The sequence below is a fragment of the Canis aureus genome, unplaced genomic scaffold (genome assembly GCF_053574225.1).
Source record: "Canis aureus isolate CA01 unplaced genomic scaffold, VMU_Caureus_v.1.0 NW_027326476.1_RagTag, whole genome shotgun sequence".
In the NCBI taxonomy this organism is placed as follows: domain Eukaryota; kingdom Metazoa; phylum Chordata; class Mammalia; order Carnivora; family Canidae; genus Canis; species Canis aureus.
Window position 1 is genome coordinate 180,001 of NW_027554417.1, and position 19,781 is coordinate 199,781.

Consider the following 19,781-nt stretch of genomic DNA (forward strand, 5'->3'; position numbering starts at 1 on the left):
TGCAGAAGAATGAAACTAGACCACTCTCTTTCACCATACACAAAGATAAACTGAAAATGGATGAAAGATCTAAATGTGAGACAAGATTCCATCAAAATCCTAGAGGAGAACACAGGCAACACCCTTTTTGAACTGGCCACAGTAACTTCTTGCAAGATACAACCATGAAGGCAAGAGAAACAAAAGCAAAAATGAACTATTGGGACTTCATCAAGATAAGAAGGTTTTGCAAAGCCAAAGAAACAGTCCACAAAATGAAAAGACAATCTACAGAATGGGAGAAGATATTTGCAAGTGACTTATCAGATAAAGGGCTAATATCCAAGATCTATAAAGAACATATTAAACTCAATACCAAAGAAACAAACAATCCAATCATGAAATGGGGAAAAGACATGAAGAGAGATCTCACAGAGGAAGACATAGACATGGCCAACACGCACATGAGAAAATGCTCTGCATCACTTGCCATCAGGGACATACAAATCAAAACCACAAGGAGATACCACCTCATACCAGTGAGAATGGGGAACATTACCAAGGCAGGAAACCACAAATGTTGGAGAGGATGCGGAGAAAGGGGAACCCTCTTACACTGTTGGTGGGAATGTGAAATGGTGCAGCCACTCTGGAAAACTGTGTGGAGGTTCCTCAAACAGTTACAAATAGACCTGCCCTACGACCCAGCAATTGCACTGGTGGGGTTTACCCCAAAGGCACTGATGCCATGAAACGCCGGGACACCTGTACCCCGATGTTTCTAGCAGCAATGTCCACAATACCAAACTGTGGAAGGAGCCTCGGTGTCCATCGAAAGATGAATGGATAAAGAAGATGTGGTTTATGTATACAATGGAATATTTCTCAGCCATTAGAAATGAAAAATACGTACCATTTGCTTCAATGTGGATGGAACTGGAGGGTATTATGCTGAGTGAAATGAGTCAATCGGAGAAGGACAAACGTTATATGTTCTCATTCATTTGGGGAATATAAATAATAGTGTAAGGGAATAGAAGGGAAAGGAGAAGAAATGGGTAGGAAATATCAGAAAGGGAGACAGAACATAAAGACTCTTAACTCTGGGAAACGAACTAGGGGTGGTGGAAGGGGAAGAGAGCAGGCGGTGGGGTTGAATGGGTGACGGGCACTGAGGGGGGCACTTGACAGGATGAGCACTGGGTGTTATTCTGTATGTTGGCAAATTGAACACCAATTAAAAAATAAATTTATTATTTTAAAAAAGAAAGACTAATTAAAGGAGTAATCATCCTCTTAACTATGAAAATGCACCTGATTTTGCTAAAACATGTGTCTCTCCTGGTTCATCCATGAAACTGACCCTTTTTGCCTACTCACCCAGCAGGTAACTTCATGGAGTAAAACTATGGCTCTACAGTACTGGTGGGCTCCACCCAGCGGGACCAATGAACCTTCGCTTACTGATGCAGAAGGTCAACACTCCATAGAACTGATTGAAACAAGGCACTAAAAAATTATAGCCTGTCACAGCTCACTTAGTTAAGGAAGGCTACGGATTCCTAAATCTCAACCTCCAATTCCTTTGTAAGTCCTGCACTTGAAGCCATGCTAACAACTGGAAGTAGCTGTTGAAAAACAAAACAAAACGAAACAAAAACAACAACAACAACAAAAACATGTTCCCTTTATTACAGCAACTCTAACCAGATATGGTCCCTAATCAAATGCATTCACAATGACATGAGTACTAAATGGCTTGGAGTTACAGACTTGGCTAACCAGGTCTGCTCAGTCAGTAAAAAAAGCGTCAAAAGTCAACTACAATTCATCTTCACCTTTGGGGTTAACACGTAATCTTTTGTTGCTTCTCTAAGGGGGGTACTTAAGTGATCATGCAATTGCACACAGGCTTTGGAGACAGAACATAGAGACTTGTCTCACACTCCCACCAGAAACTCAGCTTTGGCTTTGTATTCATGACATCTTACTGTAGCAAATCTCTCCACATGCTGGGCTTGCTTCTGCCAACCAGGTTTTAGTACACGTCGCATAATCCTCTTCCCAGGTCAACCTCCTCCATAAACCTCACTTATCAAGATGAATGTGGTCATGGTTAATCTTATGTGTCATCTTGAGGAGGCCATGGTACTCAGCTGTTTAATCAACACTAGCCTAGATGTTGCTGTGAAGGAATGTTTTGGTTATGATTACACATTTACCTTTCTTACATTTTTAGTTTTTACATTTACCTCAGTAGACTCTGAATGATCACCCATTAAACGAGCAAGTCTCCTTTAGTCAGCTGAAAGCCTAAAGAAAAAAGGCAGAGGTTCCCCAGAGAAGAAGGCATTCTGCCTCCAGGCTACTTTTGGGTGCAGACTTCCCTCAGTCTCCAGCGTGCCCACAGATTTTGGTCTCTTCAGTCTCGCTAGCCTGTACAATCATGTGAACCATTTTGGTCTCTTCAGTCTTGCTAGCCTGTACAATCATGTGAACCAATTCTTAAAATCTCTCTCTCCCCACCCCCTCTTTGTTTCCGTAAACACATCCTACTAGCACAGTGTTTCTGATTGACTAATACAAATTTGGGTAATGAGTGTAGACATAGAGGACTAGAACCTTAAAGATGTTTCTTAAAGTTTGTTCCCTAATGAGATTAGATTTGAAGGCAATAATGACTATTTCCAGTGGGAAAGAGAGCACAAATAAAGTGGCAAGAGAGATATGGAAAATACCCTCACTGAGTACTCTTAATCAGATACTTATAGGAAACAAGATTCCTGATGACCAAGCTCTGATACCTTTGAAGACTTTTTGCCAAACTAATTAGTTTAATGGGATTGGCTGGTTGATCCTGTAGGAGAAGAAAATGTTTTCTCTATCCTCTTGTTCAATGTCTAGATTTACAAAGTAAACTGACAGCACGCAATTAGCAGGAGAAAAGGCATACAGGTTTAATTAATGTTAAAGGTTTATCTCATGAGGGGGAGCTTTAGAGAGAAGAGGACCTCCTCTCCCCCCCACCCACACACACCAAAACCAAACCAAACCAAACCAAACCAAACCAGACCAAAACAAAACAAAACAAAACAAAACAAAAACAAAACAAGCAGCAAACCATTGAGGTTGGAGGCTTTTATGCATCATTAGGGCAAAAGAGGATCCAATTTAAAGAAAAGTGACAAGACAAATGAAAGGGACTTTGAGCTTCAAAGGGTGACAGGTTATGGAAAGGCAAATATATTGGTTAACTCATGGTAGACAAAGGCTCATTAGTAAGGTTTGCCCACATAGGCTCTTTTTCAGTGCCGGCTCTTCTCCGGGGGTAAGTGTGACAGCGTGGCAGGGACAGGATCACAAAAGAGATTTATGATCTGTCTTCAGGCAGATGGGGGAGGCCAGAGAACTCATCCTATGTCTACCTTTGCTCCATTGCCTTCAATTCAAGCTAGTACTCATGCCAGGGTGGTATATTTTGGGGTGGCATATTCCGATCTCTCACAGTTCTCCTGGCTGAAACTTCATGAAGTCCACATATTAAAAAATCCAGTCAAGGACTGTGGAGAAAAGATTTGGGTGGGAAGAGAACTGTAAAGGAAGAGAAGAATATAGGATAGAACAAGAATAACAGGCAGGAAAGAACGAATTCAAGTAGAGTTTCCCACACTTCATTAAACCAACTTCCCAATCTTGGAGATAAGTCAGTCCCATAAAATGGCCAATAGGGTGTGATTATCTTGTCTTTTTAAAGGTATAATTAGACACTATTTGTCTCATCCAATCTATTCAGAAGCTGCATTTTCCAATGATTGCACAAGCTCCTCCGTGCTGGGCAGCTACCATATCCTTGGCATGGTGATTTTTGAGCACATCTGAGACTAAACTGTTAACTTCTGACTGGACTGTTACCGGCATTTGTGTAGTGATATTGAACTCTTATTCTACTACCATGGGGAGATTTAGGACAGTCTTCCAACTCATACTTTCCAAAGCTTTGGAAAACATTGAAAATATGATGGAATTGTGATATTCAACTGGGTCTCTTACCTGAGACATTTATGTGGTGTTACCTTATGATAAAGGATCCGGAATTTGTAATTTTCCTGGCATTTAAGGTAGAAGAAGCCAGGTATCAGAGTCCACAACTTTCTGATCATTTAGGTAGGCATATACTTCATATACTTTATGGGCAGGTTTTGTTTTATTGCACTCCTTTTTATTGTGCTTTACAGATATTGTGTTCCTCACAAATTGAACTTTTCTGGCAATCTTGTGTTGAGATGTCTAACAAGCACCAATTTTCTTTTTTTTTTAATTTATTTTTTATTGGTGTTCAATTTACTAACATACAGAATAACCCCCAGTGCCCGTCACCCATTCACTCCCAGCCCCCGCCCTCCTCCCCTTCTACCACCCCTAGTTCGTTTCCCAGAGTTAGCAGTCTTTACGTTCTGTCTCCCTTTCTGATATTTCCCACACATTTCTTCTCCCTTCCTTCATATTCCCTTTCACTACTGGACCCTTCTCTTACACCATACACAAAGACAAACTCAAAATGGATGAAAGATCTAAATGTGAGACAAGATTCCATCAAAATCCTAGAGGAGAACACAGGCAACACCCTTTTTGAACTCACCACAGTAACTTCTTGCAAGATACATCCAGGAATGCAAAAGAAACAAAAGCAAAAATGAACTATTGGGACTTCATCAAGATAAGAAACTTTTGCACACCAATTTTCCAATACCATTTGCTCATCATGTATCTGTGTGTGTCACATTTTGTTAATTGTGCAACCTTTCAAACTTTTTCAGTATTACTATATTTGTTATGGTCATCTGTTTTTAATGATTGTGACGTACTAAAAACTCAGCGATAGTTAGCGACTGTTAGCCTAACGCACGTTTAAATTAAGTTGCACACATTATTTTTAAGGGGATCCCTGGGTGGCTCAGAGGTTTGGCACCTCCCTTTGGCCCACTCGATCCTGGGATCGAGTCCCGCGTCAGGCTCCTGGCATGGAGCCTGCATCTCCGCCTGCCTGTGTCTCTGCCTCTCTCTCTCTCTCTCTCTCTTTCTCTCTCTCTGTCTTTCATGAATAAATAAATAAATAAATAAATAAATAAATAAATAAATAAATAAATCTTTAAAAAAAACAAAAGACATAATTCTATGACACACTTAATAGACTAGAAGTATAAACATAACTCTGATGTGCCCTGGGAAACCAAAAAACTCACTTGGCTTGCTTTGTTGTAATATTTATTTTGTTGCAGTGGTCTGGAACCAAACCTTCCATATCTCTGAGGTATGTCTGTACTGTCATTTTGGATAAAAAGTCTAGTGTAATTCATGCACAAACTCAAGCTGCAACTTGCAATTCCCCAGCTCATGGTGATCCATGACATTTGCCATTTTGACAACTTCATTTTCTTTCTTTTTCTTTTTTTTCTTTTTGCTACAAATACATTTTCTATGTGCTCCTATCAGTGTGGAGAACAGATTGAGCAAGAGCTGATGCAGAAGGACTGTAGTCCAGGTTGACAACTATAAATAAGTCTTAGGTTTGTTGCCTGACCAGTTAGTCCATATATATACATTTTTGTCTATTCAGGTATAATATTTTTTTTGGATTCAAGGTTTTTTTATTTATTTTATTTTTTTATTTTTTTATTTATTTTATTTATTTATTTTTTTTAATAATTTAATTTTTTATTGGTGTTCAATTTACCAACATACAGAATAACACCCAGTGCTCATCGCATCAAGTGCCCCCCTCAGAACCAGTCACCCATTAATTCCCATCCCCCTCCATCCTCCCCTTGCACCACCCCTAGTTTGTTTCCCAGAGTTAAGAGTCTTTATGTTCTATCTCCCTTTCTGATATTTTCCACACATTTCTTCTCCCTTCCTTTATATTCCCTTTCACTATTATTTAGATTCCCCAAATGAATGAGAACATACACTGTTTGTCCTTCTCTGATTGACATATTTAACTCAGCATAATACCCTCCAGTTCCATCCTCGTTGAAGCAAATGGTGGGTAGTATTTGTCGTTTATAATGGCTGAGTAATATTCCATTGTATACATAAACCACATCTTCTTTATCCATTCATCTTTCGATGGACACTGAGGCTCCTTCCACAGTTTGGCTATTGTGCACATTGCTGTTAGAAACATCGGAGTGCTGGTGTCCCGGCGTTTCATTGCATCTGAGTCTTTGGGGTAAACTCCAACAGTGCAATTGCTGGGTCGTAGGGCAGGTCTATTTGCAACTCTTTGAGGAACCTCCACACAGTTTTCCAGAGTGGCTGCACCAGTTCACATTCCCACAAAGAGTGTAAGAGGGTTCGCTTTTCTCCGCATCCTCTCCAACATTGGTTGTTTCCTGCCTTGGTAATGTTCCCCATTCTCACTGGTGTGAGGTGGTATCTCATTGTTTTTTGATTTGTATGTCCCTGATGGCAAGTGATGCGGAGCATTTTCTCATGTGCATGTTGGCCATGTCTATGTCTTCCTCTGTGAGATCTCTCTTCATGTCTTTTGCCCATTTCATGATTGGATTGTTTGTTTCTTTGGTGTTGAGTTTAATAAGTTCTTCATAGATCTTGGAAACTAGCCCTTTATCTGATAGGTCATTTGCAAATATCTTCTCCCATTCTGTAGATTGTATCTTAGTTTTGTTACCTGTATCCTTTGCTGTGCAAAAGCTTCTTATCTTGATGAAGTCCCAATAGTTCATTTTTGCTTTTGTTTCTCTTGCCTTCATGGTTGTATCTTGCAAGAGGTTACTGTAGCCAAGTTCAAAAAGGGTGTTGCCTGTATTCTCCTCTAGGATTTTGGTGGAAACTTTTCTCACGTTTAGATCTTTCATCCATTTTGAGTTTATCTTTGTGTATGCTGAAAGAGAGTGGTTCAGTTTCCTTCTACTCCAGAACTGTGAGAGGAGTCGGAACAAGGCTTTTCTGGCATGGACCTTAAAGATGCATCACAGAGAGGATTGGAGAGAGTCCTTGCCGTGTAAAGTTCCCTTGATGGTACACACCAGGAGCAAAGGAACAGCAGCCACCACGAGAGGAGCCGGAGCAAGGCTCAGATCATGACCCCTATTATCCATATTGAATAACAACCTTCATGTCTAGGCCGAAAGATAAATAGCGCACTGAAACTTAGGGCATTGGTGAAAATGTGTTGTTGTTGGAGAAAAGGAAGAGATTTTGTAAAAAATCTATTCAGGGGGAGGGACAGGCATGAGTGCCGTTGTTGGAGGAACGTTGGAGGAAGAATCAGGAGACTTCTCAGTCCAGAGCCTTGAGAGCTGACCACGCTGTCTGCCTGGGAGGCACAGAGCAGGGTATGACGTGATCAATTTCCCATCCCTGGCGTTTTTGCCCAAAAAGAGAGCACAACTCCTATCTACACACGAGAAAGCATCAGATACATGTGAACTGAGAGACAGTCTACAATTATCGGTTGCTAGTATTCTTCAAAATTGTCAACATCTTCAACAATTAGGAAAGACAAAAGAAGTGTCACGGAAACGAAAGCCATGTGACAACTAAGTGTAATGTGCTATCACACACAGGTGTCCAGCGGAAGAAGCACCTTCCTTGGAAAACCTGGCGGAATCTGAGTGCCGTCTGTAGTTTAGTCCTAGTGTACACATGTGGGTCTCTTCGTTTTTATCATTGGAGCGTGGTCAGGAGATGTTCACCTCTGAGGGAGACGGATGAAGGGTGTACAGAAATTTTCTGCACTGCGTTTACAAGTCTGCACTTTGAAAATCATCCCGACCAATGCAGTACCTTGTGGTCTCAGCTATGTATTTCAAGGGTTTGGGTTGATTCTGCCTTGCATTTTTTTATGTTTTATAGAGGGTGGCTGTTCAGGTTACCTGCTCTTTCTCTGTTGTTGGAAATAAAAGCACTCATCTACCAAAAAATGAATGAATGAATGAATGAATGAATGAATGAATGGCAAAATCAATCAATCAATCAATCAGTCAGTCAATCAATCGAGGAAGTCTGGCCGGAGGCAGGCGGCAGGCCATGCAGGAGCCCTTCCTTACTAGGCCTGGGGGAGGGCCCCGCATTCACTGGGCGGTGCCCCGGCCCCTGCGCCACACTGTGCGGTTGTGTATCCCTCCTGGACCTGCACGATGGGGCAGGCAGTCCTAAGTGAGCCAGGTAGGATCTGGCTCCCACGGACACAGTCCCCCATCCACCACAGGCTCTCCTGCCACTCACCACCCTCAGCCACACAGCCAGGGTGGTGTGGAGTGTGCGGACCTTCAGGGGGATCGGGGGCCAGACCTCGTGCGCTCTGCGAGGTCTGCTGAGTCCCTGAGGCCTCTATGCTCCCTGCCCCTCCTTGACTGGAACCATATGGGACGCCTCGGGCCGCCACCAAACAAGTAGTGCACCCCGTTGCAACAGTACAGGCACTGGGTCCCGAAAGGAAAGAATTGGGGTCTCCTTCAGAGGCAGACGGACTCAGACGCCCAGCTCATCTTGGTTATTTTTATTTACTCAAATTCTCGTTCGTTTGTTTATTGATTGATTGATTGACTGATTAGTGAGATGCATACACACAAACACAAACACACACAGGATCTTGTGTTTCTAACTTTTAATGAAAGTTACATGGCTCCTGGAGCCCCATCATGTGTCCGACGTGTCAGCACCACAGCGTCGTCCTCAGTGATCTCCTCTGCAGGAGAGCCGTGTTGACCGCTGGCATCCATCTGTATGTGTGCGACGGCTGTGGACAAGTGTGCCGTCGCCTCATATTCATCTCGGCATCTTGAAGCTCCCTGGCAGGGACAGAACACCCAGGGCCTCAGGTACACGCAGAGACACAGACAGCCAGGCGGCCATGAGACAAGTCTGTATGGTCTCTGGGCCAAGGGGCCGACGCACGAGTGATTCTCGGCCTGGCTCCAATGGCTATGATTCTCCTGGCCCCCGCAGCGCACCCCCCCCCCGAGCACGGGGGGTTCTGCCTTTAGGTTTCCTCCACGCACGCGCCCACGGAATTCAAACTCGTGCTCCTTAATGTCGGCATGCTGGCCAGGGTTCTCTGTGTGCCTTTTGGGCGGCGGAGGGGACGCCAATGGAGACCGAGGGGATCGCTGCAGTGATTCCACCCCCGCCTAGCGCCTCGTTGCAAAGTTTCGCCTACGCACGGTGTCAAGGGCGGCAGGGACACCTTGGCCGTGCCCACACGTCTGGCGGTACTCGGGCACCGGAGGACGGGGTTCAGGGCCCCGCCAGGACCATTCGCACAGGCGGTGCGGCTCGGCTGGCTTTGTTTCTCTGGCACGGCTCATTGCAATGACAGAGCCCTTTCCCAATGTCTTGAGCTTCCCCAGGCACGAGCCCTTTGGCACGGCCCTTCCCCAGCCTCCCGGGTTCAGGGGGATGATGCCAACTTGACCTGGGGTCACTCCCCGTCAGGGCCACCCGCAGCCTCAGTGTGTCAGCCAAAGTCCCCCGAGATCCCCCCTTTCCACGCCCACACCCTCGGCTCCTCACCTGTCCTCCTGTGGCTTCCCTCTCCCGGCGCCTTCTTCCTCTCGTAGTACTTGAGGACATTGGGCCACAGGTCATCCATGATGAGCTGGCAGGAAAGAGAGAGCGGGACTCACATCCCCACCCGGAGCAGCTGGGGGACCCAGCGAGCTCACTGACCCAGTCTGTCACAGGGCCCCACCTCAGCGATCCTGCCTGACCCGGCAAGGTGGTGGCCACAGAACCAGTTGAAGAAGTTAAGGCCGTTGTCGTGGGTCTGGCGGCGGTAGGCCTCCCGTTCGTAGTGCTGCGACCACTGGATGGGAGTGGAGTGCGACGCTCTGTAGCCTGCAGGGCAACCGGCACGTGAGACGGTGCTGCACGGTGAACCCGGTTCCACCGTCCACCCGCCGCTTCCAGGCAGGCCTGCAGGCCGGCAGGCAGGCAGGCAGGCAGGCAGGCCGGCAGGCAGTCATGCCGAGCTGTCTTACCAGCAGCACTGACGACATACTCCTTCACGAGGACTTCGTTCTGGAAGTAGGAGTTCTTGCCAAAGAACAGCAGGATCCTGCGGCAGGCACTGGGAAAGGTGACTTCCTGCACCTGCCGACAAATGGGGGACACGGAGACGGGGTTGGGGGTTCCCGGGGAGCGTGGTGACACCTCTGTGCTGAGGCCTCCCCCTGGCAGCCTCAGCTCGCCAATCACGTGTCCTAGCCTCTCGCCTCCCGACCCAGGACCCTCTTCCGCGCCCTGGGCCTGACCTTCAGGTTCGTCATGAAGCGAAGCATGCGCAGATCTTGCTCACTGATCACGGCTGACAGCTGGGGGTGGTTCCCAAACTGCTTTAGGTCAAGGAGCCTTCCGGGGCTGGAGATGCGAGAGCTACAACAACGCCGCAGGCCCGCACAGCAGCGTGGCCCTGGCGCCCCTGCCCTCCCGCCGGCTCCCGGGCCATCCGCACAGGCTGCACCGAGCACGGCCCGCTGGGCCTCGGGCTGCTGCCCATGTGCGCGCTGCCACGGGACGGGAGCTGTGTATCCCGAGACACGCCCCTCCCCGCACCCCGTCCACCGCACATGCCTGTGGCCCCACGGCAAGGCACAGTGGGCTGCTCCCGGGACGGCGCACGTCCCTGGCTCTGGGCGACCAGGTCAGAGGTGGGCACACGCAGCCCCCTGGCTGCAGCAGTGTGCCGAGGCGAAAAGGGGCTTTGCGGGGAGCCGCGGCCAGTGCGGAGACCCTGCTGCCACTCCCACGTGTGACCCGGACCGCATGTCGTCCCGCGCACTTGACACTCGCTGCCTCTGGGGACGATCCAGCCCAGGAGGAGCCCACCCTCAAGCGGGCTCCCAAGGCTGTGGCGATCACCGGGGCATGAGCGTCGTCGCCACTCCCACCCCGGGACGGGCGGGGAGCGTTCACCAATGCTGTCCGAGGGATGCCCATACCCCACAGCGCCCCTGCCCTCCTCACGGCCCGCTTGGCTCCGGCCCCCCCACCCCCAGCCCCCCACGTCCCCCCCACCCCCGTCACCTTGGGGTCCTTGCCCCACAGCAGCAAGGATACAGCCTTGGCCCAGAAGCCACGGATGCCCTGCATGTGGGCGCTTCGCTGTTGCAGGCGATGGTGCCTTCTCTGACCCAGCCTGAGCTGGAACGGAGCAAAGGAGCGCCTGCCTCTTCCATTGGTGGGCTCCATGTCTGCCCGCAGCGCCTCGAGAGCCTCCAGCGGGCACTCCAACGGACTCGGCCCTGCCTCTGGATGCTCTGACCCTTGCTGCTGCTCTTGCAGCTCCCTGGCGCCTTCCTCTCCCTGGCCCTCCTCCATGGCCTCCTCCGGCTTATGTGCCTCTTCCTGAAGATTCGCCTCCTCCTCCAGCATGTACTCCGTCTCAGACATGACGGCCTCCTCCTCAGCCTCCCCCTCTTCCTCGTGAGCCATCGCCACATCCTCGGCGTCGTCCTGCTCGGAGTCATCGTCCACCTCAGGCCTGTCGTCTTCAGTCTCCTCGTCGTCGTCAGTCCCGGTCTCCTCATCAGATTCCTCGGGGTCAGTCTTCATCTCATCGGCCTCCTGGTCGTCCGCTTCAAACTGCGTGCCCTGCTCAGATTCCTCCCCCGAGTCCTCCTCATGCTCACACTCCTCCTCCTCTCCCACCGCCTGAGACTCCCCCTCCCTCTGCCCCTCTTCCTCTGCCTCCTCACGGTTGTCAGCCGCCGCCCCGTCTACGACCTCGACCAGCACCATGGCGTCTTCCACCGCCAGCACCAACTCCACAAGCAGCGGGGCCTGCTCGGTCTCCCTCCCGGCGCTGGCTTCATGCACACGCTCCTGCACGGTCCCAACGCCTAGGGACTGCAGCGTCCCCTCATCCCTCGGGGTGCCTACGTCCCCGCGGGCCCCGGCTGCCTGAAGTCTCCATTGCAGCACGAAGCAGGGCCAGGATGCCGGGGCAAGCCCGGCTTCCCGGGACCCCGTCTCGCTCTCCATGGGGCCCCGGCCCGGTTCCCAACGCCCCCCCGCCCCCCCCGCCACGGGCCTGTAGGGAGCTGGGCCGCTGTGAGGGAAGGCGCTGGAGGTCCGAGTCCGCGAGTCCCCGCAGTGGCCCGGCTCGTGGCTGGCGGAAATACGCCCCCTAGGGCCGCCGCCGGGAGGCGCGGGCGAGAAGGCGGCGCAGGCGCAGAGCGGCTCCTGGCCTGCCGCCTGCTGCCAGGCACCTGTGCCCTGACTCACCGGGAGCTCCACCCCCGGGAGTGGAGTTACGTGCCGGACCTTGGCCCCAAGGAAGGCCCTGCCAATCAGGGGCAAGGCGGTGGGAGGGGCTCTGGGCGGTCCCGCCCTCCCACGACTAGCCCTGAGCCAGGGAGTCCAGGAGACCGAGCAGCCGCCTCGGCGGAGGTCGGGTCGGTGTCCTCCAGCCCCCGTCCGTGTCTCTGGCCATTTTCCTGGCCGACATCTGCCAGACGATGCCCAGGAGATCCCCGAGAGCGTGCCGCCCACTGCGTCCTGGGGCACCACCTGCCGGCACCGGAGCCTTTACATCCAGGAGGTCTCTTGAGGATGTGAAGAGCCAGAAAGAGTGTCACTCCCACTTTGCAGTTAAGAAGGAGAGCCGAAAACAAAGCCTTTGAATTCACAATTTGTCACTAACTCGTGAGGGATTTGAGGTTGCAGGGCAACCACGCGCGCGTCCTAAAGCCCGAGGAAAAGACGGGAGCTCTGGCTTACTTGGAGAGGACAACAGGCAGATGATGGTGACTAGAATTCATCCAGGGGAGTGTTCACTTGCAAGACAGTGAATCCCATGATGACCACAAAACCTGGGGAAGTCTGAAACATCTTGAGGGCTTTTCTCGCCTCGACCTTACAAGATGCATCACAGACAGCATTGGACAGAGTCCTTGCCGTGGAAAGTTCCCTTGACGGTGCACACCAGGAGCAAAGGAACAGCAGCCACCACGAGAGGAGCCGGAGCAAGGCTCAGATCATGACCCCTATTATCCATATTGAATAACATCCTTCCGTCTGGGCCGAAAGATAAATAGCGCACTGAAACTTAGGGCATTGGTGAAAATGTGTTGTTGTTGGAGAAAAGGAAGAGATTTTGTAAAAAAATCTATTCAGCGGGAGGGACAGGCATGAGTGCCGTTGTTGGAGGAACGTTGGAGGAAGAATCAGGAGACTTCTCAGTCCAGAGCCTTGAGAGCTGACCACGCTGTCTGCCTGGGAGGCACAGAGCAGGGTATGACGTGATCAATTTCCCATCCCTGGCGTTTTTGCCCAAAAAGAGAGCACAACTCCTATCTACACACGAGAAAGCATCAGATACAAGTGAACTGAGAGACAGTCTACACTTATCGGTTGCTAGTATTCTTCAAAATTGTCAACATCTTCAACAATTAGGAAAGACAAAAGAAGTGTCACGGAAACGAAAGCCATGTGACAACTAAGTGTAATGTGCTATCACACACAGGTGTCCAGCGGAAGAAGCACCTTCCTTGGAAAACCTGGCGGAATCTGAGTGCCGTCTGTAGTTTAGTCCTAGTGTACACATGTGGGTCTCTTCGTTTTTATCATTGGAGCGTGGTCAGGAGATGTTCACCTCTGAGGGAGACGGATGAAGGGTGTACAGAAACTTTCTGCACTGCGTTTACAAGTCTGTACTTTGAAAATCATCCCGACCATATGCAGTACCTTGTGGTCTCAGCTATGTATTTCAAGGGTTTGGGTTGATTCTGCCTTGCATTTTTTTATGTTTTATAGAGGGTGGCTGTTCAGGTTACCTGCTCTTTCTCTGTTGTTGGAAATAGAAGCACTCATCTACCAAAAAATGAATGAATGAATGAATGAATGAATGAATGAATGAATGAATGGAAAAATGAATCAATCAATCAATGAATCAATGAATCAGTCAGTCAATCAATCGAGGAAGTCTGGCCGGAGGCAGGCGGCAGGCCATGCAGGAGCCCTTCCTTACTAGGCCTGGGGGAGGGCCCCGCATTCACTGGGCAGTGCCCCGGCCCCTGCGCCACGCTGTGCGGTTGTGTATCCCTCCTGGACCTGCACGATGGGGCAGGCAGTCCTAAGTGAGCCAGGTAGGATCTGGCTCCCACGGACACAGTCCCCCATCCACCACAGGCTCTCCTGCCACTCACCACCCTCAGCCACACAGCCAGGGTGGTGTGGAGTGTGCGGACCTTCAGGGGGATCGGGGGCCAGACCTCGTGCGCTCTGCGAGGTCTGCTGAGTCCCTGAGGCCTCTATGCTCCCTGCCCCTCCTTGACTGGAACCATATGGGACGCCTCGGGCCGCCACCAAACAAGTAGTGCACCCCGTTGCAACAGTACAGGCACTGGGTCCCGAAAGGAAAGAATTGGGGTCTCCTTCAGAGGCAGACGGACTCAGACGCCCAGCTCATCTTGGTTATTTTTATTTACTCAAATTCTCGTTCGTTTGTTTATTGATTGATTGATTGATTGATTGATTAGTGAGATGCATACACACAAACACAAACACACACAGGATCTTGTGTTTCTAACTTTTAATGAAAGTTACATGGCTCCTGGAGCCCCATCATGTGTCTGACGTGTCAGCACCACAGCGTCGTCCTCAGTGATCTCCTCTGCAGGAGAGCCGTGTTGACCGCTGGCATCCATCTGTATGTGTGCGACGGCTGTGGACAAGTGTGCCGTCGCCTCATATTCATCTCGGCATCTTGAAGCTCCCTGGCAGGGACAGAAACACCCAGGGCCTCAGGTACACGCAGAGACACAGACAGCCAGGCGGCCATGACACAAGTCTGTATGGTCTCTGGGCCAAGGGGCCGACGCACGAGTGATTCTCGGCCTGGCTCCAATGGCTATGATTCTCCTGGCCCCCGCAGCGCCCCCGCCCCGAGCACGGGGGGTTCTGCCTTTAGGTTTCCTCCACGCACGCGCCCACGGAATTCAAACTCGTGCTCCTTAATGTCGGCATGCTGGCCAGGGTTCTCTGTGTGCCTTTTGGGCGGCGGAGGGGACGCCAATGGAGACCGAGGGGATCGCTGCAGTGATTCCACCCCCGCCTAGCGCCTCGTTGCAAAGTTTCGCCTACGCACAGTGTCAAGGGCGGCAGGGACACCTTGGCCGTGCCCACACGTCTGGCGGTACTCGGGCACCGGAGGACGGGGTTCAGGGCCCCGCCAGGACCATTCGCACAGGCGGTGCGGCTCGGCTGGCTTTGTTTCTCTGGCACGGCTCATTGCAATGACAGAGCCCTTTCCCAATGTCTTGAGCTTCCCCAGGCACGAGCCCTTTGGCACGGCCCTTCCCCAGCCTCCCGGGTTCAGGGGGATGATGCCAACTTGACCTGGGGTCACTCCCCGTCAGGGCCACCCGCAGCCTCAGTGTGTCAGCCAAAGTCCCCCGAGATCCCCCCTTTCCACGCCCACACCCTCGGCTCCTCACCTGTCCTCCTGTGGCTTCCCTCTCCCGGCGCCTTCTTCCTCTCGTAGTACTTGAGGACATTGGGCCACAGGTCATCCATGATGAGCTGGCAGGAAAGAGAGAGCGGGACTCACATCCCCACCCGGAGCAGCTGGGGGACCCAGCGAGCTCACTGACCCAGTCTGTCACAGGGCCCCACCTCAGCGATCCTGCCTGACCCGGCAAGGTGGTGGCCACAGAACCAGTTGAAGAAGTTAAGGCCGTTGTCGTGGGTCTGGCGGCGGTAGGCCTCCCGTTCGTAGTGCTGCGACCACTGGATGGGAGTGGAGTGCGACGCTCTGTAGCCTGCAGGGCAACCGGCACGTGAGACGGTGCTGCACGGTGAACCCGGTTCCACCGTCCACCCGCCGCTTCCAGGCAGGCCTGCAGGCCGGCAGGCAGGCAGGCAGGCAGGCCGGCAGGCAGTCATGCCGAGCTGTCTTACCAGCAGCACTGACGACATACTCCTTCACGAGGACTTCGTTCTGGAAGTAGGAGTTCTTGCCAAAGAACAGCAGGATCCTGCGGCAGGCACTGGGAAAGGTGACTTCCTGCACCTGCCGACAAATGGGGGACACGGGGACGGGGTTGGGGGTTCCCGGGGAGCGTGGTGACACCTCTGTGCTGAAGCCTCCCCCTTGCAGCCTCAGCTCGCCAATCACGTGTCCTAGCCTGTCGCCTCCCGACCCAGGACCCTCTTCCGCGCCCTGGGCCTGACCTTCAGGTTCGTCATGAAGCGAAGCATGCGCAGATCTTGCTCACTGATCACGGCTGACAGCTGGGGGTGGTTCCCAAACTGCTTTAGGTCAAGGAGCCTTCCGGGGCTGGAGATGCGAGAGCTACAACAACGCCGCAGGCCCGCACAGCAGCGTGGCCCTGGCGCCCCTGCCCTCCCGCCGGCTCCCGGGCCATCCGCACAGGCTGCACCGAGCACGGCCCGCTGGGCCTCGGGCTGCTGCCCATGTGCGCGCTGCCACGGGACGGGAGCTGTGTATCCCGAGACACGCCCCTCCCCGCACCCCGTCCACCGCACATGCCTGTGGCCCCACGGCAAGGCACAGTGGGCTGCTCCCGGGACGGCGCACGTCCCCGGCTCTGGGCGACCAGGTCAGAGGTGGGCACACGCAGCCCCCTGGCTGCAGCAGTGTGCCGAGGCGAAAAGGGGCTTTGCGGGGAGCCGCGGCCAGTGCGGAGACCCTGCTGCCACTCCCACGTGTGACCCGGACCGCATGTCGTCCCGCGCACTTGACACTCGCTGCCTCTGGGGACGATCCAGCCCAGGAGGAGCCCACCCTCAAGCGGGCTCCCAAGGCTGTGGCGATCACCGGGGCATGAGCGTCGTCGCCACTCCCACCCCGGGACGGGCGGGGAGCGTTCACCAATGCTGTCCGAGGGATGCCCATACCCCACAGCGCCCCTGCCCTCCTCACGGCCCGCTTGGCTCCGGCCCCCCCACCTCCAGCCCCCCACGTCCCCCCCACCCCCGTCACCTTGGGGTCCTTGCCCCACAGCAGCAAGGATACAGCCTTGGCCCAGAAGCCACGGATGCCCTGCATGTGGGCGCTTCGCTGTTGCAGGCGATGGTGCCTTCTCTGACCCAGCCTGAGCTGGAACGGAGCAAAGGAGCGCCTGCCTCTTCCATTGGTGGGCTCCATGTCTGCCCGCAGCGCCTCGAGAGCCTCCAGCGGGCACTCCAACGGACTCGGCCCTGCCTCTGGATGCTCTGACCCTTGCTGCTGCTCTTGCAGCTCCCTGGCGCCTTCCTCTCCCTGGCCCTCCTCCATGGCCTCCTCCGGCTTATGTGCCTCTTCCTGAAGATTCGCCTCCTCCTCCAGCATGTACTCCGTCTCAGACATGACGGCCTCCTCCTCAGCCTCCCCCTCTTCCTCGTGAGCCATCGCCACATCCTCGGCGTCGTCCTGCTCGGAGTCATCGTCCACCTCAGGCCTGTCGTCTTCAGTCTCCTCGTCGTCGTCAGTCCCGGTCTCCTCATCAGATTCCTCGGGGTCAGTCTTCATCTCATCGGCCTCCTGGTCGTCCGCTTCAAACTGCGTGCCCTGCTCAGATTCCTCCCCCGAGTCCTCCTCATGCTCACACTCCTCCTCCTCTCCCACCGCCTGAGACTCCCCCTCCCTCTGCCCCTCTTCCTCTGCCTCCTCACGGTTGTCAGCCGCCGCCCCGTCTACGACCTCGACCAGCACCATGGCGTCTTCCACCGCCAGCACCAACTCCACAAGCAGCGGGGCCTGCTCGGTCTCCCTCCCGGCGCTGGCTTCATGCACACGCTCCTGCACGGTCCCAACGCCTAGGGACTGCAGCGTCCCCTCATCCCTCGGGGTGCCTACGTCCCCGCGGGCCCCGGCTGCCTGAAGTCTCCATTGCAGCACGAAGCAGGGCCAGGATGCCGGGGCAAGCCCGGCTTCCCGGGACCCCGTCTCGCTCTCCATGGGGCCCCGGCCCGGTTCCCAACGCCCCCCCGCCCCCCTCCCGCCACGGGCCTGTAGGGAGCTGGGCCGCTGTGAGGGAAGGCGCTGGAGGTCCGAGTCCGCGAGTCCCCGCAGTGGCCCGGCTCGTGGCTGGCGGAAATACGCCCCCTAGGGCCGCCGCCGGGAGGCGCGGGCGAGAAGGCGGCGCAGGCGCAGAGCGGCTCCTGGCCTGCCGCCTGCTGCCAGGCACCTGTGCCCTGACTCACCGGGAGCTCCACCCCCGGGAGTGGAGTTACGTGCCGGACCTTGGCCCCAAGGAAGGCCCTGCCAATCAGGGGCAAGGCGGTGGGAGGGGCTCTGGGCGGTCCCGCCCTCCCACGACTAGCCCTGAGCCAGGGAGTCCAGGAGACCGAGCAGCCGCCTCGGCGGAGGTCGGGTCGGTGTCCTCCAGCCCCCGTCCGTGTCTCTGGCCATTTTCCTGGCCGACATCTGCCAGACGATGCCCAGGAGATCCCCGAGAGCGTGCCGCCCACTGCGTCCTGGGGCACCACCTGCCGGCACCGGAGCCTTTACATCCAGGAGGTCTCTTGAGGATGTGAAGAGCCAGAAAGAGTGTCACTCCCACTTTGCAGTTAAGAAGGAGAGCCGAAAACAAAGCCTTTGAATTCACAATTTGTCACTAACTCGTGAGGGATTTGAGGTTGCAGGGCAACCACGCGCGCGTCCTAAAGCCCGAGGAAAAGACGGGAGCTCTGGCTTACTTGGAGAGGACAACAGGCAGATGATGGTGACTAGAATTCATCCAGGGGAGTGTTCACTTGCAAGACAGTGAATCCCATGATGACCACAAAACCTGGGGAAGTCTGAAACATCTTGAGGGCTTTTCTCGCCTCGACCTTACAAGATGCATCACAGACAGCATTGGACAGAGTCCTTGCCGTGGAAAGTTCCCTTGACGGTGCACACCAGGAGCAAAGGAACAGCAGCCACCACGAGAGGAGCCGGAGCAAGGCTCAGATCATGACCCCTATTATCCATATTGAATAACATCCTTCCGTCTGGGCCGAAAGATAAATAGCGCACTGAAACTTAGGGCATTGGTGAAAATGTGTTGTTGTTGGAGAAAAGGAAGAGATTTTGTAAAAAAATCTATTCAGCGGGAGGGACAGGCATGAGTGCCGTTGTTGGAGGAACGTTGGAGGAAGAATCAGGAGACTTCTCAGTCCAGAGCCTTGAGAGCTGACCACGCTGTCTGCCTGGGAGGCACAGAGCAGGGTATGACGTGATCAATTTCCCATCCCTGGCGTTTTTGCCCAAAAAGAGAGCACAACTCCTATCTACACACGAGAAAGCATCAGATACAAGTGAACTGAGAGACAGTCTACACTTATCGGTTGCTAGTATTCTTCAAAATTGTCAACATCTTCAACAATTAGGAAAGACAAAAGAAGTGTCACGGAAACGAAAGCCATGTGACAACTAAGTGTAATGTGCTATCACACACAGGTGTCCAGCGGAAGAAGCACCTTCCTTGGAAAACCTGGCGGAATCTGAGTGCCGTCTGTAGTTTAGTCCTAGTGTACACATGTGGGTCTCTTCGTTTTTATCATTGGAGCGTGGTCAGGAGATGTTCACCTCTGAGGGAGACGGATGAAGGGTGTACAGAAACTTTCTGCACTGCGTTTACAAGTCTGTACTTTGAAAATCATCCCGACCATATGCAGTACCTTGTGGTCTCAGCTATGTATTTCAAGGGTTTGGGTTGATTCTGCCTTGCATTTTTTTATGTTTTATAGAGGGTGGCTGTTCAGGTTACCTGCTCTTTCTCTGTTGTTGGAAATAGAAGCACTCATCTACCAAAAAATGAATGAATGAATGAATGAATGAATGAATGAAT

General features: G+C 52.7%; 2 protein-coding genes across 2 annotated transcripts; both read right to left on the reverse strand.

The window, feature by feature from the left end:
• Nucleotides 1–8,772: 8,772 nt before the first annotated feature.
• Nucleotides 8,773–11,548, reverse strand: LOC144309517 (testis-specific Y-encoded protein 3-like). The gene is made up of 6 exons (XM_077890599.1): nt 11,062–11,548; nt 10,257–10,334; nt 9,984–10,095; nt 9,695–9,840; nt 9,517–9,601; nt 8,773–8,795 (listed from the first exon to the last, which is right to left on the reverse strand). Exons 1-6 carry the CDS (start codon nt 11,434–11,436, stop codon nt 8,773–8,775), a joined length of 819 nt encoding a protein of 272 aa, XP_077746725.1. The 5' UTR covers nt 11,437–11,548.
• Nucleotides 11,549–14,697: 3,149 nt separating this feature from the next.
• LOC144309518 (testis-specific Y-encoded protein 3-like) lies at nt 14,698–17,468 on the reverse strand. Its single transcript, XM_077890600.1, has 6 exons — nt 16,982–17,468; nt 16,177–16,254; nt 15,904–16,015; nt 15,619–15,764; nt 15,441–15,525; nt 14,698–14,720 (listed from the first exon to the last, which is right to left on the reverse strand). Exons 1-6 carry the CDS (start codon nt 17,354–17,356, stop codon nt 14,698–14,700), a joined length of 819 nt encoding a protein of 272 aa, XP_077746726.1. The 5' UTR covers nt 17,357–17,468.
• Nucleotides 17,469–19,781: the final 2,313 nt, after the last annotated feature.

Excerpts from the sequence above, each read along its gene's own strand:
- LOC144309517 (XM_077890599.1), bottom strand. The coding sequence starts at position 11,436 with ATGGCTCACGAGGAAGAGGGGGAGGCTGAGGAGGAGGCCGTCATGTCT. Across the intron at positions 9,841-9,983 it reads GTATGTCGTCAGTGCTGCTG|GCTACAGAGCGTCGCACTCC; the intron begins GTAAGACAGCTC and ends GTTGCCCTGCAG. Across the intron at positions 9,602-9,694 it reads GGTCAGGCAGGATCGCTGAG|CTCATCATGGATGACCTGTG; the intron begins GTGGGGCCCTGT and ends CTTTCCTGCCAG.
- LOC144309518 (XM_077890600.1), bottom strand. The coding sequence starts at position 17,356 with ATGGCTCACGAGGAAGAGGGGGAGGCTGAGGAGGAGGCCGTCATGTCT. Across the intron at positions 16,016-16,176 it reads GCTTCATGACGAACCTGAAG|GTGCAGGAAGTCACCTTTCC; the intron begins GTCAGGCCCAGG and ends ATTTGTCGGCAG. Across the intron at positions 14,721-15,440 it reads GGGAAGCCACAGGAGGACAG|GGAGCTTCAAGATGCCGAGA; the intron begins GTGAGGAGCCGA and ends TGTCCCTGCCAG.